The following is a 25,187-nucleotide window of genomic DNA, read 5'->3' on the forward strand; positions in this document are numbered from 1 at the left end:
TATGTTAAGTTTATGTTAAATTGACAAAGTTGAATGTACAAAGAGATATGGATAAAGTATTTTTGATTCATACACATCCTGATATTGTCACAATCTGTCACACCAGTTTCCTGTTTTATTTTGAAAAGTTGTGTCTGTTTTCCCTCCTGTTTGATCACCTGGTGTTTTCCGTCCCTCCCCAGCTGTGTCTTGTCTTACTGATCAGTCTTGCATGTAGTTAAGTTCTGGTTGTCTATTAGTTGTTGTCAGATATGTAATTTGTGGAAGTTTGTCTGGAGTTCTGTTACTTTTGTTTTGCCCTGCCTTGTCCTGCTCTACTGATTAAAGGTAAGTTTCATATCCTGCCATATCACAAGTACAGAACATGGTCATGGCTTCCTCTCTCAATAAAGCAACTAGGAGGACAAATTGCTATCGTGGTGATGTCCGGTTTGAGGGTTGTCATTTTAGAGCCGTAACCACAGTGTTTCGTTTTAGTTCATGGGAGTAAAATGGGACAATGTGTGTGTCTCTCTTGTTTGACTTCTGGTTACAGTAAACCAAAATCACAACAGCTAAAAACCAAGATGGACATTGAAATAATGCCAAACTCCAGTGGGGTGATATCACAGTGAGTAGGTCCAGTCTATGCACCAAGTGAGGTAAAGATCATGGTTCATTCTGAAATAGTTTTGACGTCTAACACCATGAGACAGGAAACACGCCCTGGATGCTTCTCATAACAGAACACCTTTTTATATCACTCACAATCCAAGTCACATTTCACTGCTACGTATTAAGGTCCCCTCCATTGACACTTAAAGCTGTCACTGAGCATAAATCACCGAGGCAGAAAAGTTGCAAATGAAACTAATCTGAGGGAGACAGCCCTTCATCAGACGGTCACAGCATGTATGTACTGGTGAAATGTGTACACATGCATACTAAATGAGGTGTTGCTAAACACGGTTTAAGCGTCTTCAGGCGTCTCCATGTTTAGTATGGAAGTACCGACACACACACACACACACACACACACACACACACACACACACACACACACACACACACACACACACTATATTGGTCCCACCGGGAGGCAGTCAGTGGGTCAAAGTGGAACTTCCTCTCTCTCTTGCTGCCCTCCTTGCTGAGCTCATGTTCTGTCAGGATTAATGAGCTAGTTGAGGGTTGAGTGATGGATCAGAGAGCAGTGCTGCAGGGAGCCCGTTGGATCCAGCTCCACTGCTCAACAGACGCTAAATGAACGCTGAATAATGGACAGATATTCAATTTCACAATCTGGTTATGTTTACGCTGACTGAACACACCTTCAGAAGAGGCGTTCAATTCAACAGTTGCTCATCATGTAACTTACTCACAGTTGGTTTGGTGTTGAACATTGATGCAGCAATGTTGCATAAAAACCAAACAGGTGAAAACCGTACTCAACTCTCAACAGATTAAGGATCACTAGTCAACACTCGGCATGTGCTTTGCCTAGTTAGTAACTAGTCTAGGCTCTATTTCTGCTTAGTTATCCAGCAAATCTGATATGGTGCTTATGCTTACTTATTATTTCTATATTTTAAAACTCAGTCACATTAATTTTCTTATAAACAATGGCACCTTTACCTTTGGCTTCTTCCCGATAGCTAGTGGTCCCATTGCATTTTATAACTGCATTGATTGTAAGTCATTTCTCCAACCCTAACCCTGACATTTAACTGAAATCAAGCCTGAAAAACAGCATGAATATATATATCAAAGTTGCATGAATACAGTCATTCTGAGACTCTTATCCCAGTGATTATTGTGAACATGCATTGTTTGTGGCCTCTGGTTTTGTGTTTCTGTGTGTGTGTGTTCTGCTCCTTCAACAAGCCACTATCCTCGTCTTCCCATATCAAACAAGTCAATGTCTATTCACTGTTCCAGGGCTGATTTATGGCCTGCTATTGTTGTTCCTCCCTGATATCGTTGAATACTGCAGACTGTGATTGCCTCTTCAGACCCCTTGCCACTCTGTACCCTGTACTGTCACCGCGGGGCCCCCCTGAGGACCTTACATACACTCTAATTGGTTTGGGAAGGATTTGGCAGCCTTTGAACTAAAGAGAGACAGAGGAAAGTGGAGAGTGAGGCAGAGAGATGGAAAGACAGAGAAAGAGCAAAAAAAAAAAAAGGGGGGGGGGAGAGGTGGAGGGAGTGTTTGTGTGGATGGGGGTGTCATTTTTGGGCAGTTCTTTGTCCTCCTCCTCAAAAACCAAACAAAACGCATGCAGCAATACCACTGACATATTGAAACGGTATGCATTTTACTCTTGAATAAACACTATTGACATGCGCAGTAATGCCTGTCGCATGCAAAGTATCCCTCAAATTGGACAGATTGGGGTGGAGTGAAATGCATTCACATGCGTAGACAGCAGGGGCAGATAAAACGTGTCAGCCCGACAGAAAACTGTCAATTAAAAATGATCTCTGAAAGCCAAAGCTATTTTGAAGTCAGACCTTCTACTGCCCTCTCCCAATGTAAGTCTGATGAGCAGAGTTAGGTATTAGGCAAAGATCTCTGTTTATCATCAGAACCTTTTAAAGTAGAAACAGTTTAGGAACATTAGTCAAACTCAGTAAATGCAGAAAACGTCTGATTGAAATTTCCTTGTTGGGCGCCAGCAGACATTTTGAGGGACAAGCCGGGGAAATGCCACCCAGTCATGCTCTCTCTGGGTGTGCCTCAGACAGTTCCCTGCTTCACTGAGCAGCGAACTGACCATTTCCAGAATGATCCAGTACCAGAATTTGACTGGATGTTCAGAGAGTGTTTCCAGAATGCATTGAGAACCTTTTGGAAGTCAGTCGGCACTGCGAGCACTTTTGCTTCACTTCACCTGCCAGTCAGTGGCTCAGCCCTGAGAAAAGAGACACCAAAGTCCACGTGCTCCAGCCACAAAGTGAGGAAGCGGGGTGGGTTGGGGGGGGTGCAGGTCTTAGTGATGGATGGCTAAGCCCAGCTGAGCATATTGCTCCCTTAATAAAAGCTGCCCTGCAATCCACACGCAGCTAAGGGTGTATTTTCTCCTGGTGGCTCCCTCCGCCCTACTCACTCCACCATCATTTTTAAGAGCGAAAACTGGTTTAGGTGTCAGAAAGAATGATGCCCCTCGTCAGACTGTGACTCACCTCTGAGCGGTATCCACAGCTATATTCACACCGAGAGGCTCTCTGTTGATGTGCGCTGTTTCTTTTTCGGCTCTTGTTTTTACCGAAGGCCCCCAACAAACAAGAAAGACAAAGGGCATCGTCAACATTTCAACCGGTAACTTCAGAACCAAAATGATGTTTCAGTCTTCATTTGGCCGTTTAGAAAGGCAGGAAGTCAGACACAGAGATATTATATGTTGAGTTGGAGGTCAAGAACCAGGAAAAGCATGTATGAACACAGAAGCTGGGCTCTGTTCTTCTTGAACACGTCGGTGGGAAAGTTACAGAAATGATCAACTAGGGTTTAATTACAACAATTTATTTTACAAGATAAAAGTCTAAACCAGTGCCAATACAAGTCGAAATACAGAATATACCAAAATAAAGCTTAGAAAAGAACAATTCAATCCAGTTGGCTGGATTATAAGCGTGAGTGATTGCTCTTGTCAGTAGACCGTGCAGTTAGCAGAGGAGCGCTGCGTACACATGAAGTCACTGGTGACCTCTCTATAACCTCTGGCTTCATTCAGACCGCTTCCTATTCAACCAAAGACAAGACAAAGGGTTATGAGAGGCGTCTAATATTGTGTATAAATCCTTTTCCGATGTATGCGAAGTAATGCTGCTGGCCAATGCATGCTCCTACCTTCTATGAGGTTGTAGAGGTTGCAGTAGTTGGTGCCGTGGTCTTTCATGGCGTACCAGGTCTCAGAAACGGACATAGCCTACACACAGAGTTACAACTCTAATCAGTTTCAGATAATCGTTAAGACAATAAATAAACTGAGAGAGAAAACCTACAGAAACATGACAGCAGGTGAAGAAGTGGTAGGGGACCAGCCGGAAGTTGATGTCGTCCACAGACCTCTTGAAGGGAGTGATGTGTTTGGCTGCTATGAAGTGGACCGAGGCAGACTGCAGCTGCAAAGACAACAGCCCATGTTTACAGACTTAATTGCGGCATCTGATTGGGCTGCCTTTGCCTTCGGGAAACAAAGTTTAAAGACAACAAACATTCAATTCTCAGGGCATGGAAAACGCTGAGGAGCTCACAGCCGTTATGCAATTTTCTTTTAGGTGAGCCTTGCACCAAATAAACAAGTTGTTTGGTGTTGATTGGGTAGGCCAGTCCAGATTTAGTGCTTATTTTGGCATGAAAATGAATTTGTGTTGAGACCACCTGTTATCCCAGACACATGGCAACCAGCACACTTTTCAAAAACCATTAAACACCTTTCATTTGGTTCAGGTTTTTGCTTTTGGATCACATTCTGCTGTTCATGTGTACCTACTTTCACTGGGATCAAGTTTTGGATTTATTTTAAACTCAACTAAAAGCCTGCTGTTGGCGCTAGAGGAAAACTCAAAGGATCACAAAATGTTGAGATATTTTCCCAAAATGTGATCTGTTTTTGGCATAAGAGAAAGAGACTGAGACTTCTAGATTCACTTCTATTAGTACTACACACACACACACACACACACACACACACACACACACACACACACACACACACACACACACACACACACACACACACACACACACACGCACACACACACACACGCACACACACGCACACACACACACACACACACACACACACACACACACGCACACCTTATACAGGCACTTCTGTCCTCCCAAGGTGCAGCCGGCCATGGTTCTCCACTTCTGGATCTGTGAGACCAGCGCCTCATAAACCTTTTGACACGGTATCCCAAAGTACCTGTGTGAGGAAAACAAGCAGAGTCACTCAATGTGCATTTACCTTCATCTGAGCAGTGGTTGAAGTTGGCATTGTAAACCAAATGGGGCCATCTAGTGGAAACCAGCTGTCAGTGTTGTTTTTGGACTTCATGATATCACTTATCGTCTTATTAATGGAGCCTTTGAAATTCAGACCTACCTTTCAGCATTATTTGAATGAAAGCAGTACTAACCTTTTGTTGTGCTCAACATAATGTCTCCATTGTTCTTTTGTAATGATTTGTATTTTATTTGCATTAAACACACAATTAAAATAAAGATGTCAATTCAGAGAAAGAGAAAAACTGTTCAGGATTGAACTCAGAAGAAGGTTTCCCCTCACAATAGAAATGGCCTCTCAGTGTCCTGCTCTGAGGGTTGACTGGCGGGTTAAGTTAATTACAGCTAATTAGACAAAATAATCAGATGATAAGAGGATCACATGTCCTCCCCACATCTTCCCGAGTGCATACAGATTTGTTTTGACTCAAAAAACAAGAAATGTCTCAGAATATTCAGATGATATAGAAATGAAAATACATTTAAAATATAATGCCGTTAACAGGAAGTCCAACCCTAGTGCAGTTTGTAATGTGTCAGAGAGGAGTTGATTCCCTTTAGTGTGATGACAGAATGAATTGTAGACACACTGATTAAAACCCTTTGTGTCTCTCCTTTATTTAACTAATAATTATAGTTATTTGTGTTTTCTCCTCATCAGATGAAATTTCCTGCCAATACTCAAATGCCTTTTGCAGGCCACGGCTTCCAGTTGCACACAGGAAATATTGACAACTAATGGGCAGATTGCTGTGAATATGGCTGGCCTACATCATACATTAATTGACCTCATGGCCTTCCCTGTAGTGCCCCCCAATGGACAAACTGGCTGCAAACATAGCACCATGTGACTATAGTCCACATGTGGTTGGATCACTTTGTATGTTCCAGGACCTCTGCAGGATCCTGATGGGCTTTACTTTTACTTGTGTATGATTTTCTGACACTGACCCTAACCCTAACACAGTTGAACTAATCATTACCAAAGCTCTCATGGAAGTAAAACACATGCAACTCAATACAAGTTGATAGAGTTGCAACAGAAATATGGCTATCATGCGATATCAACTCATTTAGTTATAAAAGCCCAACATAACACATCTATAAAGTATGAAGAACAGAAAATAACATACCATTCCACTTTGCACTGGGCATGGAAAGGTCCGGCAAAGCAAAGCTCAGAGGCACCAGCTGTCAGGAAGACAACAAAAACCCACCGGGCTGGATTCATTTCTGCTTCTAACTTCCTCAGTAAAATTCAGTCGGGATCTAATCCTCACACTGACAACAGCTCAGCTGACCCAGAGACATAAAATCACAGGATGGTCATGTGCTTTTCTATAAAGGAAATTCAATTAACTTCAGAGGAAGAGCCAATGAAGAGAGGCTGCAGATATATTCAGTGCTATTGCTTTTTCACTTCCCACTTCATGAAATGAATTAGGAAGAGACTTTTTATTTAGCTTCTTCCCCCCGCTATTCTCCCAGGAGAACACACAGCTTCATTTCTGCTTGGCTGCTCAACCCTCGTGTGTATGTATGTGTGTGTGTGCGTGTGTAACACTTGACAGTCGTGTCTGAACAAAAGGCTGTATGTCACCCCATCTCACTTTTATACCTCAGTAACTGGAAGGAGTAATAATGAAGCGGAGTGATCACAGTTACACTCCTCCACCCTGTCAGCTCTGCACAGTCGGCTGTGTTTCACTCATGGCTGAGCACTGACAGAAAGCGTACAATATTATACACCCGTCCAGTCCTTCTTCCTCCATCAGTCGACTTTTTGAAAACTACCCAACACTGTTATCAAGTAAGTTACTTATTGCTCTACTGAAGTATAATAAGACTGCATCCTTTACTCTCTACGATGGGCTGCACTCGTATTCTAACGTGTACGCTTCTTAGGCATCTCATATTCTTCCCCGCCCTATCAGATATCCCTGCTCTCATTTAACCGCGTGGTCTTCTATAACTTGACCCTGCTGAAGGCTACGATGACCGTCAGTCCTTTATCAGGACTCAATCAGGCAAACTGCTTTTCTTATTCCTGGAATCAATCTTCCCCGACAAGAGTCCCCATCATCTTCAGTTCTTCCAGTCAGCCCTGTTGAGGATCTGTTCCCTTCAGTATGTTTGCTCAACACATACATTTGTCTGAGTCTTGGAGTAAAGAAACACCGCATTCAACACCCGCTTTATCAAAAGTGTGTGTGGTGAATACAGGACTAATCAATGTGATTAAAGAGGAAGTTAAATGACAGATTTGAGATGAGGCAGGGTTCAGGTTTGTGCCCAAATCCCCCAAATCTTCCTCTAATCTGGCAGCCATGATGATCCCCCTGTGAGTTGTATTAATTTAGCATTAAATCTTGTTAAGATGAAGTGAATATTTGTATAGAAATGTTTTCAGATTAAGTTATTATGATTTGAATGTTTTCCCCCTGTGGATGAAAGCAAACAATCTGTAAATGATTGTACAATAGGTCAGGGATACTCAATCCTTTCTTTGTACCTTGCTCTGAGTGTGAGAAAGAAATAGTCACGGCCACACACTCTCTTTCATAGTTCCTACAACAACACAAGTACAAGTTGTTCTGCACGAGGTCCAGTGTCTGACCAGATAAAATGTGCAACAAAATGTAGTCAGGTTTAAACATATTGGAGAAGGGTTCTACAGGAAATGTACCAATACATATTTTAAAGACAGAAACTGAAGCGAGTTGCCATTGTGGCTGCTGCTGCAGGATCACAGTGGCCTTGAGGGATGAAGAGCAGAGAGGAGGAGGGGCGGAGGAGGCCAGCATTCCTCCTGAACACGGCTGCTCAGAGCTCTGCAGCACCGTCAGCCTCCAGCGGGACTACAAGCACTGCCAGGGTTACAGCCACGCAGAGGGGAACAGCCTCCGGGTCCAGCCTCTCGTGGGAAACATCTCTCTGCACACACAGCCACTCAGAGAGCAGAGGAGCACACACCAGGAGCCACAATGACAGAACCAACGTCCAAAAAACAGGGGATCAAAAAGTGTCGGAGTGCCACTTTCAGCATTGATGGATTCAGCTTCACCATCGGTAAGAGACCCTCAGTGTGTGTGTGTGTGTGTGTGTGTGTTGCTGAACAGGTGGTGTTCTTTACTCAAGGTTTATGGTATTTGAGTTGCTGATGCTCACTCTTAGTGTTTTGGAAAGTTTGGCCCTTTCCTGTTCCAACACCATCCAACAGCAACTGTTAGCCAGACGTTATCGACTCATCCTCAGGGTTAAAACTCATCAATGCTCCCCGTTTTCTGTTATCTGTCCATGTTTCCCTTCATTTACTTGCTCATAAATTGCCTCTTTACAGCCGTGGTCCAGGATTGTATGCACAGAAAAGCAATAACCTCTCACTTCCTGTTTCATTTCCCCCGTCTACAGGTGATGCTAGGCAGAGATCACCTAGTTGCATAAGCTTGTAGTCAAAGAGCGTGTGCACCAGGTGGTGCAGATTGGTTTTTAGGCAGCACAGTTGTCCGTGTGGAAAGGCTTGTCAGTATCTGGTCATGGACAGGAAGTTGGACAATGAATGTTATTTAAACACTTTTTAATTTGGGCTCAAAACAATAAGACTACGCCCACATCCAAGCGTGATCTGTGGCTGTATAGACTGATACTTGGAGCACACAGATATGAAAACACACATTCCACACATTAAATCTGTAATAGAATACAGAGAATATAATTGTGAAGGCCATGTCATTTTACAGTGTGTGTGTGTGTGTGTGTGTGTGTGTGTGTGTGTGTGTGTGTGTGCGTCTGTGTGTGTCTGTGTTTACTGACTGCTGTCTCTATGGGAACCAGAAGAGATGGCATAAATGTGACATCACTTTGACTGGTGTAAATGTGTGTGTGTGTGTGTGTGTGTGTGTGTGTGTGTGTGTGTGTGTGTGTGTGTGTGTGTGTGTGTGTGTGTGTGTGTGTGTGTGTGTGTGTGTGTGTGTGTATGTGTTGTTAGGGTGCTGAGCTCAGGGAGTCATTATCACTAATGAAGTGGATGTGCTTTATTTCCTCCTTCTATGTCTGATTCCAGCCACACACTCATCCTCCCCAATCACTTGTCTCACACACACACACACACACACACACACACACACACACACACACACACACACACACACACACACACACACACACACACACACACACACACACACACACACACACACACACAGTAATCCTGCTATATTTGCCCTCTCTGAGTGGAGGGGCAGGTGTCCTCCTGGATCACAGATTATCCTATATTTATCCGTAGTTACATATTTAAATTTTTTACATCACCATTTTTTCGTTTGCATTTTACCTAAACACCGTACTTATAAAAACCAATGATCATTTTTCCAGTTGCCAATGAGGGAATGGAAAACTCCCGCCATCCACTGGCCCGCTTTGCACGTGAGTTCACAAGAAATGCCCCCTTTCTATATCAAGTGATGGCCATGGATTGTGTAATAGAGGTAGATATATTATCAGTGTTTGTATGGAAACGTTTCAGGCTCACGGTCCCAGAATGCACTTTGCACCGCTGTCAAAGCCGGCACCACTCAACCCAAAGAGATTGACTCGCGCAGCTCCGAGGAGATCCTGGCTGATGAGCTGCCCGTCCCTGACTCATCCGACGCCATGGAGAAGACTGCTATCAGGTCGCACACACACACACACACACACACACACACACACACACACACACACACACACACACACACACACACACACACACACACACACACACACACACACACACACACACACACACACACACACACACACACACACAAACTAGTTCCATTTTAAATGCCTTTTAATTTAAGGGTTAACAACGGTGGCTACTAGCTTCTACCTCATTCTGCAGATGGGAACAGAAGAGTGCATTCAGCTGTAAAACGATTATAGTGAAATGTTTCCGATTTTAGGAACTCAAGTCCAAGCGTGTGCCATTGTTTGTATAAAGGTGTGTTGCTGATGGTGGGACGGTGTGTGTTGCAGGTTGCGATGTCTCGTGAAGCAGCTGGAGAGGGGGGAGGCCTCTGTGGCGGACCTGAAGAAGAACCTGGAGAATGCCGCCTCAGTCCTAGAGTCTCTCTACACTGAAGAAACCAGGCAAGAAACCACTTCAAAACATGAACTGTGTTGAAGTAAATTTAGGCCAAGTTCAGAGGAGCCAGGGAAGTTGTACAAAAACAACATCCTTCACACAGAACCAGTCTTTCTGTGTCTGTTGCCCGGCAACACTGTTCTCAGTGTTTAACCGCTTAAACTCCAAACACACTGTGAGCTCAACTCTGAATCTTAATCCTCAGGTGAATGCAATTTGACAATTATATCACCATGAACATTTTCCACAAACCAAAAGAAGGTTTAATCTATGAAACTGAGCATCGAATTCACTGTATGAGTCTTAGCTTTTATGTCTCTCTCTGCAGGCGGCTGGTGGACCTGGAGGATGAGCTGAGTGACATCGAGTCGGACACGGTGCCCTCAGAGGTCCGGGACTGGCTGGCCTCCACCTTCACCCGGCAGAGGGGTCTGATGCTGCGCCGCAACGAAGACAAGCCGCGCTTCCGCAGCATCGTCCACGCAGTGCAGGCTGGCATCTTTGTGGAGAGGTGTGTTTGGTATACTTGTATTAACAAGACAGCATTTTGGTTTTGGATGCATTTTGGTTTATCTATTCAGCCAATTCCAAATAATTTGTAGCACGTTTGAGAGATGGAAAATGATTTGATTGAATAAAACAGAACGAAAAGAAGTTCCTAATCTAACAATCAGTGCAGCATTCAGTGAGTTTGACATTGTGTTTTATCTCTGTGGCAGGATGTACCGACGAACCTCCAACTTGGCCGGTCTTAGTTATCCCCCAAACGTCATCACTGTGATTAAGGTATTAATGTGTGGTTTTGTCGTAGATTTTGCAGATGCAGGATTTATTTAGTGCTGAATAAACTGAATCTGTTCCAGCATTTGGACATGTGGTCCTTCGATGTGTTCGCGCTGAACGAGGCGAGTGGAGACCACGCTCTGAAATTTGTCTTCTACGAGTTGCTCACCAGATACGACCTGATCAATCGCTTCAAGGTATGAATGATTCTACAGATAAGTGATTGTACTCGTTTCTAATACAGTTCCTGGTTCAAATGTTTTATCGTTGCGCCTCCTCTGTTGCAGGTCCCTATTTCAGCCCTCATGTCGTTCGTGGACTCGTTGGAGGTGGGCTACAGCAAATACAAGAATCCTTACCACAACCTGATGCATGCCGCTGATGTCACACAGACCATCCACTACCTGCTGCTCAAGACCGGCATGGTGGTGAGTGTGGATGCAAAAGGCTAACATAGAGCTTTCCGATACTCAAAGGAAATGAGTTCTTTCCTCTGACTCCTGAAGAAGTATCATCTCTAATCTCTGTCTCTCTCTCTCAGCACTGGTTAACTGAGTTGGAGATCTTCGCCATCATCTTTGCGGCCGCCATCCACGACTTTGAACACACAGGAACCACCAATAACTTCCACATTCAGACCAGGTAACTCCCACCTAGGGTCCTTTGAGTTATAAATGATCAAACATACAAGTAACTGCGTGGGCTTTGCAGGTCGGACACAGCCATGTTGTACAATGACCGAGCTGTCCTGGAGAACTACCACGTCAGCGCGGCCTATCGACTCCTGCAGGCCGGGGACGAGATGAACATCTTCTCTAATCTTTCCAAAGACGACTGGAGGTGAGAGCTAACTCCTGAGGGGGATGTGTCATCATTTAAGGTGTTTCAGCATCAGTGTGAGGAGCCTTGTGTCGCGTCATGGGAAACTAGCAGACTTAATTTGTGCTTTTGAAATTCAATTTGATAACCATTAATAATTAAATCCAGTGCAATTTTGTCGTGTTCAGAGAGCTGCGGACACTGGTGGTGGAGATGGTGTTGGCCACAGACATGTCCTGCCACTTCCAGCAGATCAAAGCCATGAAGGGCTTCCTGCAGCAGCCAGAGACGTGAGTACCGTTTCATTCCGAGTCAGATTCGTTGACACCTTAGAGGGGATGCTGACACTATCACATCATGGGTTTAACACCAGTATAACTTAGCGTTTTGTCGTGTAGATCATTGTAGAACCTGGAGTATATGTTTAAATCATATACAGTCTATGGTTTGAATGTGACATAGTACTACAGTAGCAATAATTACTATTACATTTTTATACCGGCTGCAACTTGGTGTATTTATGTAATATTCTATCACCATTTTGTACTATAATTTCCTTTTAACTGAACCAGACCACCTGACAAAAGCAAGTGAAATGTACCTGGACAAATCAGGGTGTGACAACAGAGGAGAATTGTCGCACCTCACCTCAGGATGTCTCCTGAGGTGAGGTGCGACACAGGCCAGGACTTGTTGGCTGACGTTTCTTGGGACACATTTGATGTGATGATTCATGGAGCTGAAGAGGGGCAGGTTTTCAGCTGTGCTAGTGATATTTCTGACTGACTGACTGTGTTTGCAGGATAGACAAACCGAAGGCCTTATCTCTGCTGCTGCACACTGCGGATATCAGCCACCCCGCCAAGCGCTGGGACCTCCATCACCGCTGGACTACATCCCTGCTGGAGGAGTTCTTCAGACAGGTAGCCACTGACTGACAGTAAACCTAACAGGAAATACAATCACACACCACAGGAAAGAAACGGTTAAATCCAGTAAGAGTGAAGTCTTGTGTTGCTGGATTTGTTTTCAGGGGGATAAAGAGGCAGAGCTGGGTCTACCTTTCTCTCCTCTCTGTGACCGCAAATCCACTTTGGTGGCCCAGTCCCAGATCGGTAGGGTATACTATAATAAGACAACAAATACTACCCTCATGATGTCCTGGTTCTAACCATGTTGATTGTGTCCTGCAGGATTCATTGACTTCATCGTGGAGCCAACTTTCACCGTGCTGGCGGAAATGATCGAGAGGATTGTGTCACCGCTTATTGAGGAGGCCGGCTTAAGAAACTCTAGGTGAGACCCTCATGTTCTGCGTGACACTCCTCAAGACTCACATAAACCAGAACAAAATGTTTTCTGACACATTAAATGTAAAAAAGTCCCTAATATATTGCTTTACCATTGATGTCAGACATATTTTGGACACTAGATGTCAGTGTAGGGCCATTAGAGGAGGATTGGTAAGCTATACTGGCTCCTATTCAGAGGCTTTTCACCATTGTTGTAGCTCAAACACTGACTGTAGGGTTTCCAGAAGTAACTGAAGCCACGGGAACACCACAGTCACACTTCTCTTACTCTTTGTGTTATTAAATGACTGATTCTCCACAGTGACAACAGTATTTGCTGCATCGATGGAAAGCAGTCCAGTGTGAAGAGTACGGGCTCAGAGGGAAGCTGCTCTCTGACCACCGTGGACTTCAAGAGCTTCAAGGTCACGTGGAACCAAGAGATCCAGCAAAACAGGGAGACATGGAAGACCCAGGCAGACAAAGGTATCCTCAATGATGTTTAAATATCTCTTACTCCAATACTTGTTTCAATAAAGGCCAGTTAAACTTTATACTGGACAAAGCAGAATGCTTGTATTGATTTCTAAATGGTCTTTGTGTCGTCTGTTGTGTCGTGTAGATCTGAAAGAAAAGACCAAGAAGGAGGGAGAGGACGGCGGCAAGCTGGAGAAGAACACAGAGGAGGAGAAACAGTCGAGACCCAACACAGGACAGGAGGAGAGCAGGAGGCAGCAGGGGGAGCCAACGCCTAAAGAGGATGGAGGAGACAATCATTCAGGTGCAGGAGCTGAGTGCACCGACAGGAAGAAACCTGAAGGCCACACAGACAAGCAGCAGCACAATGGTACACACGCATACCTACCGACTTAGCGCACTTACCTGTACCTGCACTTTTACCTGTGCTTCACTTGGTTTTATGTGACCCCTTTGATTAGTATTGGAAATATATAGATACTAATGTACTGTGTCCTTGCTAACTGTCATGTTGCCGTCTCTGCAGGCCGTCAGCCTGAGTGTCGTCTGATTCATTACTGCAAGAGACCCAGCTACACTGCCAGCTCCTACCGGCTGGTCAGGTCAAAGGTCACGGAGATGCGGCCCATTGATGCCCGGGGGAAAGCCCGGAGACTGCAGCGCATCTCCCTGCGTCGCCGAAAGTGACCTTAAAGTGCATCAGCGTGATGTCACATCATTAGATATAGTCACGCGATGATGGGTCTTTGTTAATATTTGCATACAGCCTGTGTTTCAGCAGATCTCCTGCTGGATTTGAATCCTGTATAGGTAACTGGTGTATTAACCCCCCCACCCCGCCCTCGTTTGGATGTCTCTCAACTTAATTACTTATTTAGGAAATGCTCCTAAAAGTACGACTTTTGCTAAATACATTTTAGTGTCGAATGTATTTCTGATTATGTAGGTGTATTGATAAGAATGATTTAGATTTCATTTGCTTCCCCCTTTGTTTCCACTGCTTGTCTTACTCCTCTTGAAACATTCATGTGTCTTGTTGTAATTTAACTCAGTCTCAGTGTGAGTTTTTGCCATGATTGTTTTATATTTAAGGCTTACAGGGTTTATTACATGCTGAATTGTCTCAAACGATCATGTTGTTCTAACTTCTCAGAGTGTTTCCGGGCAAAACCGATGCAGAGCTCAGTTTGTGTGCTTTCTGCAAAAAAGCCCTCCACGTTATTGAAGAGTTAAAGAGTGAGACATAAAGCCAAACCTGATGACAGGAGTGGTTAGTATTATACTTTAAATGCTGCACGTTGATTTAAAAACTGGTTATATAACGAACACAGTGGATTGATATTTTTACATGTGAGAACTGTGTAGGATTAACTACTGAAGTGTTGAGCTGCAGGGTGCACAGTAACTGAGGGGCAAAGGAACTTATTATACTTTTCACTTCAATACGTCTTGCACCAGAACCAAAACAACCACTCTTGACCGTTCTTCAAAATAAAGTTGTAAATATCTTCACACTGCTTTACACCACACATTTTTGCTTCCTTTATTGTGTCTTTTCATTCTCATTTCACGTATTCATTAAGTGACGATAAACAAATAGGAACAATTGAGGAAATATCAGGCAAAATTAAGAGCAAATTGATGTACAATAATTACATTCAAATTGGGAAATGGGAGTCACTTTTCCCCACGATGAACAGGGTTTTTGTCTTTGCTTAATTATTAGTTTAAGTTTATTTGATACTTTCTTAATTCATGTGGTATTAAAGACACACAGTTTCCTCTGTTTCATAAATTCATGTTATTTTTGTGGTTCCTAATTAGTCGGTGGTGTAGACCAGCTGCTCAATCAAGCAAACAGGTGTCTCATTATGTCCTCTGAGTTGGACGGGTCCAGGTACTTTCAACATGAAGGAAGACGGGGGAGACAGTTTTGAAATCAATTCTAAGATATTATAATGGGTGTGTTGGTTGCTATGGATGGCAGCCCATAGATAGATTGAAATGTTTAAAGTAACTTACAGATTTTGTATTAACGGTACGCTCATTATTCTCTGCGATTTGGATGTCTGCTCTGTTTAGCTCCCCCCGTCTGCACAGGTGGTACGTTCCAGTTAGGTGAGTCTTGGAAGGTAAAGGCCATTTAAGAAGGAAAAGAGAAGATGGCACTTTTTGAATTGAAGCCAATGTCCTGGTGCCAGAAAAACAAACAAATCTTAAGGCCAAGGCAACATTTAATAAGACTGTAAACATTTATTGACATCTAAATAAAAGTTAAATACAGGCTTTAATCCTTGACATCTTTCTCCTCGTCCTCTAAGTGGACCATCTGCTTCTCCGCTCTCAGCTGTCTCACTCCTGAAGAGAGGAAGGCAGACACAGGTTGTCAATTAAACAACAAAACACACTTCACAGACGTTAGGATGGTTCCTGTTTTTGAGACAGCGGAGCAGAATGAATGGTGAGGACCTGGTATACGTGGAGGAGAGTTGAGGACGGGTGTGTCTTTTCTGCGAGGTTTCTTCTTCAGGACCTCCTCCTGGTCCTCTGAGCTTAGAGCCTTCACCTCCTCCTCATCGTCCTTCATCTCTGACTTCCTGTCCACCAGGCTCTCCAGCGCCGACTTGTCTGCCAGCCAGGGAAGACATCATTCAGGTAAAAATCAATGTAAATTAAGGATTTTTTCCCTTAAATTGGAATAAAAAGCTATAATAATGATTTCATTTCTCAATTATTCTCTACTTAGTGCGATTTAGTTTCATTTAGCTCTGTGCTCACATTGTTTGCTCTCCTGTGTCATCAGTCGATGCTCAGGCTCCAGGGTCGACCTCACACAGCCAGTCGTCATCTCTGAGGCCCTCTGGGCTTTCTACACGTATCACATAACACACACACACACACACACACACACACACACACACACACACACACACACACACACACACACACACACACACACACACACACACACACACACACACACACACACACACACACACACAATCCATTATTCATGAGTGGACCTTATGACACCAACAAAGGATAAAGCCCTTCAATGCTGTGAGTTTGTGTGTGTGCGTGTGTGCGTGTGTATGATTGCCTCATGGAATCATCTGCTTTACTTTTAGATAAAACTGCAGGAACACAAGTGTGGATAAAATCTCTCCAGCTCTTTGTCCAGACATTACAACATCTTGTCTTTCTTTTGCTCTTCTTTACACTTTGAACGTGTCCAAATACAACATATGTGTCAAGTAAGCAGATGCAATACTTTGTGATTTTCCAAATGACCAAGGAAGACAGCCAGCATGCCATGTAAAAACAATAAATACAAAATCAAATACATCCAGAAATGATGTCAAATGTTGCTGCAAAAATAAAACCAAAGCAGAGAAAGATTAGCAGCCGTGATGAATGAAGAACCAAAGTGTGTTCTTACCTCAGTCTCAGCAGTGTCACACACACAGAGCAGGGCAGTGAGGGTTATGAAGCTCGGAGGAGGAGCATCCTCTCTGCCTGATCCCATTATCTACCCCCCACCCCCACCAACACCACCAACCCCAGCTACTGGAAGAGCGGCTGAATATCAATAAGTCTAATTAGCTCCTTTTAAGAAAATCCGAACACACACTCCCATTGTACGCAATAAAAAAGAGTTGTTAGCTAACCCTCTGTTGCACCTCCTTGCTGACATTATACAACGTCCTCATCATATCTGTATTTTCATCTGCTTTGTACATTTATACATAAGAAAAGAACTCGTTCTTTTTCCAATTATTTAACCTTCAAATCATGAGGAACTGTCTATTTTACAAAGATGCTAATAAGCATTGCAGGCTAACAATGTTTGACAGCTTGATGCGGATAGATTATACATTAATATTGCTGTTCAAACATTTATTCTCTTAAAATAGTTCATTTTATTGTCCATATAGGTAAAACATATTGTTCTGCTCTTACTTCAGTTTAAAAAATAATCAAATCAGTTTTAAAAACAGCAGCGTAAAAAAGTAATAACATGTACACATTTACAAACGACATGGAAATGATTAAAAATGGTAATGGCTGGAAGTGCACATACAAAATGTAATATATTCCAGTAAAAAGGAAGATATACAGAGTTTAGTTTCAGGAACACATCCTTTTTGTATCGCAAATAAATACATAAAATAATAAGACGTGAGTTGGAAATGTGTAGAAGTGAACAGAGTGTTTCTGGTCATGTTCTTCTGAGTTACATCACCTCTTTCCTACAAAAAAACACTTGTGATAATCAAACCCGCGTCTTTTGAAGTGTCGAGGGGGGATTATTCTCTGGTCATTGAGACGTCCTGCTGAAGTGTGTGTGCTGTTGTTTGCTGGACCTTTTTTTCCAAACGTCCCCCAGCACAACAACCTCAATGTGAAATAAAACAAATATACAAACATGAGGAAAGCACAGACATGTTTCACTGTTCTATGGTTTATTGTAGTGGAATTATTCATACGGAGCGTCGTGCGTACACTGAGCCTCGTGTGTATCTGTATTAAATACTTACATTTATATAAATATATATTCTGTAAATGTGCTTTTTATATATATATTAAAACAGCCTATCCTATGCCGTTATTGCTGCTGTTTTATTATACATTCTGCCTTTACAACAAAGTTTGCTTCTCATGCAGCTTGTAGTGGTTCTAGAGGCAAAATGATCACAAAAGTGTAAATCTGAAAAAATATTCTTCAGTCAATGGAAGACTTCAGGCCCCCGGGTTCTCCTGCTGCACCGCTGACACCTGTATAAGGGTATAAGGGTTAATGAGGGTATAAGTCTTTATTAGTATCAGTTGTGTGGTCTGATCTAGGGTTAGGGTCTCATTTAATCAATCCTTATTTAATGATAAATTAAAATGAGGCTTTCGAAATGTGCAAGTTACTTCATTGGATAGCAGCTGTAATGTTAATACAATGAGAAACTCTAGATGTATTGCAGGAAAAGAAAGGATATAATCATCTTTCTTGCTGACCTCAAATATTGGCTTTCTAACAAATTATCCATTCATAAATTAATTTCTATATCAGATGTGTGCCGTCGATTAAATAATGATTAAAGGACTAATAATTACTCCTACCTTCTACTCCAATGAGTCTGTGTTCACAGAATGACGCAGAGACTCCTTCAACTGAAACACAGGACACACACAGTATTTAGAAAGTAGTGTCATGCATTTAGTGGATGTCATTCACACTGAGTAGTTACACATGGAAATAATTCTGGGTTAGAAATGTGAGCCGACACCAATTTACCAAATAATATAAAAGTGTGAGGCATAAAGCTTCTGTATCATATCTCCAAAAATGTGACTTTTATTTTGATGTCATTTGCCCATCTTGATTGCTGATAACAACTGAGTGACACATCTTAAATATATCAGCCAATAGAAGAAGACTCCTCTACTTATAATAATGTGATGTCTCACTCTCTGCAGGAAGCCCATCATGTCCAGCTTCATGTCCAGGCCCTCACAGAGGCACTTTGATCCAGGGGGGGACTGTCTGAGGGACTCTGTGGTCCTGCTGCTCTGCACCTCTGCTGCAGGGGTCCCGGGCAGCATGCAGCACTGAGTGGCTACCGTCCTGCCGGGGGCCGGGCTTGACGATGGGGGACCCGCTCCAGGTGAGACGCTGAGCTGAGAGCAGAGCAGAGACTGCTCATCCAGCAGCCTGTGCATCTTCTGCTCAGGAACAAGGGATACCACTTTTAATGTTTTCATATTCCTCTTTAGAGGCAGGTTTGATTCATATCTTTTGTGATAGTGAATACTAATTAGCTCCAATCAGGACAGATTGATGACACCTGGGTTAAAGGGGCAACAATCCCAGAGCTCCTCCCTGATTGGCTACAGGCAGCAGGTGGTTTTGGAAGACAGGAAGCTGGTGTTGTTTCACTGTCTTGGAATTTTCTGTTGGTTTTGTTCTGATATAATTCGTTTTTTTAAACCTCATTCTCTATCGGGGGGACTTTCTGTGAGTGTGTTACCATTTTCAAGCTGTCGTCGTAGTGATGAGCCAGTTCATTCAGCTGCATCTCCAGCTCCTCAGCCTCCTGCTTCACCGCCTGCCTCAGCTCCTCTATGTCCTGAACCTTCACCCTGCACACACACACAGAAATACACGGTTCATTGTCAGCCTTAAGTTTTCAGATAAATAAAACAGTTTTCTTATAGCAAATACATTTCAAATAAAGATCATTACTACTGTGATGACGGATCATTTGGTATAGTAAAAGCGGTCGGGGGAAATGGTTCATCTTGATCATGTTACCTCATAACCAAAAGATGAATTCTATTTAAATGTTATTCTGAAGGACCGCCGAGTATACAGAGGTCTTTGTTGGACGTGCTACTATAGAGACCTTTAGCTGCTTTTGTGATTGATTTCCACCTGAGGAAAAAGACTTCCTCCTACTCTAATTTTCAGAGTATGAACTAAAGCAGCATACTGGAACCTTAATGTTGACACAGTAGAGCATGTCAGGGTGTTTGTATTTGTGTTTTGTGTACCTGTCGTGGACGAGAGAGCACTGTAAACTCCAGCCTGCTCCTCAGAGAGCTGCTCCTCCATGTTGCTGAGCACAGAGCGAAACTGCTGCAGAGACAGCATCATCTCCTCCAACTCATCCAGAGAGTACTGCCAACATAACGAGAACATGGGATGAATGGAAATTAAAGAATTGATATATAATAGATGCGTTTAAGTAACGTTTGCTCAACAATACATACAAAAACAATTAAGGCCTAGAAGCACGGCAGGATCAGAAGTAAGGCAGCTTTTGTGTACCACCTACTACACACCTCTGTCAAAATCTCCACAAACTCCACATGCAGATGAAGCATTGATGTGATAATAAGGTCCTAGCTATGAATGGGACTCCATCTCAAGAACTATGGTAACAAGACAACAAATATACTATTTATATCAAAGCAGAAACGTCGTGACTCAGTGGAAGATGGACAGCCCCCTCCTGTCTCTGACCTTGGTGAATACAAAAGAGACACAGGAAGCTAAAATATATATATATGAACCCAAGAGGAGAGACATGTAGGGTGACTTCAAGAAGAAAAGAGAACTTGTTAAATGATGGTGTTTGTGTTACTCACAGGAATATTTCCCGCAGTGTGTCGCCAGTCGTCTCCGCAGCTGCACTGCTGGTCGCAGGAGGAGCAGCATGCTATGGTGGCAGTGTGAGGACCCCCCCAGAGCTTGTCCTCATATTCACCTCCATGTTTGTCCACCTCCTCCTCATCGGCCCACAGCCCTTTATCCAGAGACACCGACATAGGATTTCTAGCAGGGAGATAGTCATGTGGCAAATACGGAGACGAGGAGTAGTTCGCTGTAGGGTTTGGAATCATCCCAGTGGACACGGTGACTTCATACGGGGCAGAATGAAGCAGCCCGTGGGATAACTTCTGGGTGAGGGTGTTTCGTTTCATGTGCAGGTCTGTCCATGACTGCACGGCACGGAAAGGGCTGGAGGTGTCCAAAGAGAGGACACTAGGGACCGGGGAGCGTTTAGAGTCAGGCATGAAGGGGACGTCCGTCCTGTGGACAATATGAGAGGAAGGAGAGGAGGACATCTGGACGGAGACGGAGCGGCTTGACGGTTTCAGGGTGGAACTTGCAACGGGGGTTGCTAATGGTCGTGTCAAGGAGGAGGGTGTGTCTGAGGAGGAGGTTGCATTTCTGCATGTCTGGTTAGTGTCCATGGTTGTTGAGTGAGACCCAGATGAAGTCATATCTCTTCCTGTGGAGGAAACAGCTGAATTTGTATTCCCAGGAGATTCGTCATGGGTTTCAAGGCTGCCTGCCTCAGGAGTCAGATTGGAAACCTGGACCGGTTCCGCCCAATAGACTCGCCCTTCGTTATCAATTCGCTCGAGAAATGCCTCCATATCTTCACTTTCACTTCCTGAGCCGTCCACTGAGGTTTGAAACACCAGGTCCAGGCTCTCGATGTTGATCAGACCCTTTGGTTCCACTTCAGTTCTGCTGTGCACCTCTGGCACATCATCAGGTGAATCTGAAGACCCTGTGAGTGATTCCCTCTCTGATCCCCTTCGACTCTCTTCCGGTCGGGTTCCAGCTGAAAGCTCCTCATGCAAACTACGGGACGGGAGCTGCGGATCTATTTCTGTTTGGTTACATACTTCCTCACAGACTAATCTTGCACTTTCTGACAGGCATGCAGAGCTCTGTGTGTCTGAGATGTAAACAGCAGCCTCTGGAGTCTGCTCAGTGTCAGCACCCTCCACCCCTCCCTTTCCACTCGTCTGATGGGGATCTTCAAAGTCTAAAGAGAGGCAATTCTTTTGGAAAACATCTGGGACAGGAGAGGCTGGATCAGGGTCTGTGTTCTCATCGGGACTTGGTGTGTTCTGTTGGGAGATGGACGGCTCTGAAAGGCCTGGAGTTCTCTCACCATCTGAATCATGGCCTTGTGATGAGAGTTGAAGAGCTGGACTGGAAGGGTTAGGAGAAGGTGGTGTGGGACAAACCTCCTCAAACTCAGAGGAGTCCAGAAGAGAAGCTGAGGGATTGATGATGTCTGACTGAGAGAAGGAAGAGGAGGGAGTTTCTTCCTCTTCCTTTAGTGTATCGGTAGGTGGATCAGAGAGGCTTATTCCGTCTGGGAAAAGGGACTCCTCTAGATTTACTTCCGGTTGTGAGAGGGATTCAGGGGAGGCTAAAGAGGAGGGACGCAGGGATGATGTGTCACACGAGTCAGAGAGGGGGTTCCTGTGTGAAGCCAACTGTTCTGACTCTCTGTTTCCAGAGGAGGAGTCAGACTGTGCAGAAAACAAACAATCCAAATTTGGAGAGGGTGATGAGGGGGGAGGAGGAACACTCGGGCATGCTGTGCTTTCAGAGTCATGGGATGGACCAGATAGGCGGGGGGATGGAGCACCCTGGTCCTCAGTTTTCTCTTCTGACTCCGGAATTAAAGAGGCAGGCGGCGAAGAAGGGGACGACCGATCCTGATCACGTGGTGTCTCGCTCTGTAAATTCTGCAGGTTGGATTCCAGGAGGCGCGACAGACTAGGAGATGGGGAATGGGGGACAACTAACGAAGGCTCTGGTGAAAGACTAGGTGGGGAAAGGAGAGATTTGTCCACACCAGAAGAGGTTGGAGATGAGGAGAGACGGAGAGATGAAGCGTTGTGAGGGGTCGGAGAGGGGGAGACTGGCCTCTCGCTGTCAGTGCTTCCTCCCAACAGGCCTGACAGAGCCTGTAACCAAACACACATCACAGAGTCAAACAGCCGGAGACATGCAGTACATCACGCTTAAGCACATTGTCAGTGTGAGAGATTTAAAAAGGGTACAGCAGATTTTAGGGTTGTATTTCATTGTGAAGGATGTGCATTATTAGGAGACCTTGAGGACGTCTTGTCCGGGGGCCGCCTGCTGACCGAGGGAGGGGATGATGGGCTCCTCTAAAAACCCACTGCTGTCTGACTGGCAGCTGTTGGTCCGTATGAAACTCCGCGCTACTCACACACAACAAAGGAAAGGGAATCAGAAAGAGGGACAGTGTGTTATATTCCCCACTTATTGAGGACATGTTATGCTAATTTTCAGGTTCATATCATCATGTCTCCATGCTTTAATGTTCAGAAAGCTCTTTATTTTTCTCAGACTGTCTGTGCTGCAGCACCTCTTTTCACCCTCTGTCTGAAACCAGAGCCCAGTCTGCTCTGATTGGTTGGCTGGATGTCACTATGTTTTGGCCTGACAGAAACCCTGCAGTCTAACCAGCAATGATCCCCAAATGGAAATGACCAAAGCGCGATTGTCCAATGATGCTGAAACTGTGTGCAGATGATTTACATACTTATATTCCCTTTGATAGTTCTATCATGGAAAACAAACACTCTTCAAAGCCGAATAAGCGGCCGGTGTAAAAGTCTCATTCAGGTGTCGTAAAGTTTGGTCAGGCACAGAGAAGTGGAAATGTAGAGAAAGAGAGATAGCAAGCAAGAGATGGAGCATTTAGAATACTTTGATAAACAATGATAGGTTTAGAGACCCACCTAAATGTTCTGCTCCTCCGGTGTAGCTCCCTGTGACACTGCTTTCATCAAAACTGTGGATCTTGAATGATATTTATAAAGAAGGACAATGTTAACAACAGCAAAGATGTGTAAGGAATTCCCATTGGAACAGCACTGCTGCAAATCTTATATTAGTAAAGATAAATAATAATAATATATTTCTATATTAAGGGTATGAGTTAGTGAACTTTTTCTATGGGATTGCATTTTATTAGGAGGTGCCAATCATATCATATCATATCTCCTAGTAACTGCATTAATATACAACTTACTTGTTTAATATTGAGTTAAAAACACAAAGATATTGATTATTTTTTAACCATCAACAAGCTTCCAGCTTTATTGTCAGGACTGGATGCTGAAGGTTAACCAAAAACTTGCCTCTTCTATCTCAAAGGACTCCTTGGTCTGCCCCGGGCTCCTCTTCCTCGGTAAAACATTGCCTGGGGGTCTGGGTTGACCCTCTGTCAGGGGCTCGTGTCTGAGGCCTCCCTCCTGGACTGGGAAAGCAGCCATATTTGGGTCCGGTCCCGGTCCTTGTTCCTCTGCCAGAGGACTCAGAAACACAGTCTCCAGGACTCCAGGTTTGGCTCTCTTTAAAGTGGACTTATTGTCACTGAGGCTGGACGGAGGTTGCATGGATCCGGGTGCAGCGCAGGGAGGAGAGTCTGCAGTAGGCGTAGTGGATTTCTGGTTGGGGTTTTGGCTGAGGGACTTCTTTGATGCTCGTCTGAACAGCATGCCTACGTGCCTCCTCCTCTCCCGGGCCTCAGGAGTCATAGCTTTCCCCAGTGGTACTTTGAGGGGGGAGGAAGACCCCACCAGTGAGGAGAACGCTGTAGTCACCTGATGGAGAACCTCGAGCTGTCTGAAACGATCTGGAGGGAGGAGACAGGGAAATCTTGTTATCATCTGTTAGGAAAGATTTTTCACACTCAAAAGGGCTAAAATCTAGACATACTGCTGACGTCTGGGTTCTCCAGGTCCAGCCGGTTCTGCTGGGCCTCCAGAAACACCTGCAGGTTTATTCCTCTGGCCTGGGACTGATAGTTGATGAATCGGGCCGGTATGCGTCCAGAGAGGTCGGGCTCATCGCAGCCAAAGCCCATCTCCAGCAGAACCTCCTCCGGGTCATCGTTCCACAGGTTCAGTATGTCCATCACACTGACCACAGGGAGGCAACGGAGCCATGATCAGAACAGCACAGGTGTCAGAATCCATGATATAAAGCTGAATGCATGACCCCCCCCCCCCCCCCCACACGCTTCTAGCCCTGACAGAGAACCATGCAGCATAACCAGCAATGATCCAGATATGGAAATAAACAAAGCCTCTAATGCCTTTCCTTTTTTGCATCATGCGAGGTTGTCCAATGAAGCTGAAACTGATGCAAATGATTTAAATATGCTATTTTTATCATGTGAAACAAATGCTCATCAAAGCCAAATAAGCCTTTGTTGTAGAAGTTCCATTCAAATCTCTGCAGTTTTTGTTTGTGTGTGCGTGCGTGTGTGTCTAACCTGAGTGGTCCGGAGTGACCTGAGGTTGTTGAGTTGATGCTGTTCCACCGGCTGAGGGAAGGACTCGACCGGCTCCACCT

The 25,187-nt window shown here is 44.3% G+C and overlaps 4 protein-coding genes across 4 annotated transcripts; 1 reads left to right on the plus strand and 3 right to left on the minus strand.

Moving 5' to 3' along the window:
- Positions 1-3,489: 3,489 nt before the first annotated feature.
- LOC134884120 (uncharacterized) lies at positions 3,490-6,347 on the minus strand. Its single transcript, XM_063912790.1, has 5 exons — positions 6,130-6,347; positions 4,808-4,916; positions 3,988-4,107; positions 3,833-3,911; positions 3,490-3,724 (listed from the first exon to the last, which is right to left on the minus strand). The coding sequence occupies exons 1-5, from the start codon at positions 6,225-6,227 to the stop codon at positions 3,633-3,635; spliced, it is 498 nt and encodes a 165-aa protein (XP_063768860.1). The 5' UTR covers positions 6,228-6,347; the 3' UTR covers positions 3,490-3,632.
- A 1,501-nt stretch (positions 6,348-7,848) lies between these two features.
- pde1ca (phosphodiesterase 1C, calmodulin-dependent a) lies at positions 7,849-14,951 on the plus strand. Its single transcript, XM_063912789.1, has 17 exons — positions 7,849-8,065; positions 9,371-9,421; positions 9,522-9,669; positions 10,013-10,126; positions 10,450-10,632; positions 10,841-10,907; positions 10,985-11,101; positions 11,192-11,332; positions 11,446-11,546; positions 11,616-11,744; positions 11,912-12,013; positions 12,526-12,646; positions 12,757-12,838; positions 12,917-13,019; positions 13,338-13,501; positions 13,638-13,862; positions 14,019-14,951. The coding sequence occupies exons 1-17, from the start codon at positions 7,981-7,983 to the stop codon at positions 14,177-14,179; spliced, it is 2,094 nt and encodes a 697-aa protein (XP_063768859.1). The 5' UTR covers positions 7,849-7,980; the 3' UTR covers positions 14,180-14,951.
- Positions 14,952-15,721: 770 nt separating this feature from the next.
- ppp1r17 (protein phosphatase 1 regulatory subunit 17) lies at positions 15,722-17,058 on the minus strand. The gene is made up of 4 exons (XM_063912313.1): positions 16,932-17,058; positions 16,271-16,361; positions 15,962-16,120; positions 15,722-15,850 (listed from the first exon to the last, which is right to left on the minus strand). The coding sequence occupies exons 1-4, from the start codon at positions 17,016-17,018 to the stop codon at positions 15,780-15,782; spliced, it is 408 nt and encodes a 135-aa protein (XP_063768383.1). The 5' UTR covers positions 17,019-17,058; the 3' UTR covers positions 15,722-15,779.
- An 880-nt stretch (positions 17,059-17,938) lies between these two features.
- itprid1 (ITPR interacting domain containing 1) lies at positions 17,939-25,187 on the minus strand. Its single transcript, XM_063874028.1, has 11 exons — positions 25,108-25,187; positions 24,549-24,751; positions 23,969-24,465; positions 23,567-23,627; positions 22,911-23,023; positions 20,633-22,762; positions 20,047-20,162; positions 19,513-19,624; positions 18,953-19,207; positions 18,605-18,655; positions 17,939-18,268 (listed from the first exon to the last, which is right to left on the minus strand). The coding sequence occupies exons 2-10, from the start codon at positions 24,745-24,747 to the stop codon at positions 18,608-18,610; spliced, it is 3,531 nt and encodes a 1,176-aa protein (XP_063730098.1). The 5' UTR covers positions 24,748-24,751; positions 25,108-25,187; the 3' UTR covers positions 17,939-18,268; positions 18,605-18,607.

The sequence above is a fragment of the Eleginops maclovinus genome, chromosome 21 (assembly GCF_036324505.1).
Source record: "Eleginops maclovinus isolate JMC-PN-2008 ecotype Puerto Natales chromosome 21, JC_Emac_rtc_rv5, whole genome shotgun sequence".
NCBI classification, from domain to species: Eukaryota; Metazoa; Chordata; class Actinopteri; order Perciformes; family Eleginopidae; genus Eleginops; species Eleginops maclovinus.

Bases quoted from the DNA above. Each gene is read 5' to 3' on its own strand.
- LOC134884120 (XM_063912790.1), bottom strand. From the start codon at position 6,227: ATGAATCCAGCCCGGTGGGTTTTTGTTGTCTTCCTGACAGCTGGTGCC. The intron at 4,108-4,807 runs GTGTGCGTGTGT...TTGTCTTTGCAG, and splicing joins GACAGAAGTGCCTGTATAAG to CTGCAGTCTGCCTCGGTCCA. The intron at 3,912-3,987 runs GTAGGTTTTCTC...CTCTGTGTGTAG, and splicing joins TCACCTGCTGTCATGTTTCT to GCTATGTCCGTTTCTGAGAC.
- pde1ca (XM_063912789.1), top strand. From the start codon at position 7,981: ATGACAGAACCAACGTCCAAAAAACAGGGGATCAAAAAGTGTCGGAGT. The intron at 13,020-13,337 runs GTGAGACCCTCA...GATTCTCCACAG, and splicing joins GCCGGCTTAAGAAACTCTAG to TGACAACAGTATTTGCTGCA. The intron at 13,863-14,018 runs GTACACACGCAT...CCGTCTCTGCAG, and splicing joins AGACAAGCAGCAGCACAATG to GCCGTCAGCCTGAGTGTCGT.
- ppp1r17 (XM_063912313.1), bottom strand. From the start codon at position 17,018: ATGGGATCAGGCAGAGAGGATGCTCCTCCTCCGAGCTTCATAACCCTC. The intron at 16,362-16,931 runs GTAAGAACACAC...TGATACGTGTAG, and splicing joins GTGACACTGCTGAGACTGAG to AAAGCCCAGAGGGCCTCAGA. The intron at 15,851-15,961 runs GTCCTCACCATT...TCCTCTCTTCAG, and splicing joins CTCTCCTCCACGTATACCAG to GAGTGAGACAGCTGAGAGCG.
- itprid1 (XM_063874028.1), bottom strand. From the start codon at position 24,747: ATGGACATACTGAACCTGTGGAACGATGACCCGGAGGAGGTTCTGCTG. The intron at 24,466-24,548 runs GTATGTCTAGAT...TCCTCCCTCCAG, and splicing joins GGAGAACCCAGACGTCAGCA to ATCGTTTCAGACAGCTCGAG. The intron at 19,625-20,046 runs GTCCACGACAGG...GTGTGTGTGCAG, and splicing joins GGAGTTTACAGTGCTCTCTC to GGTGAAGGTTCAGGACATAG.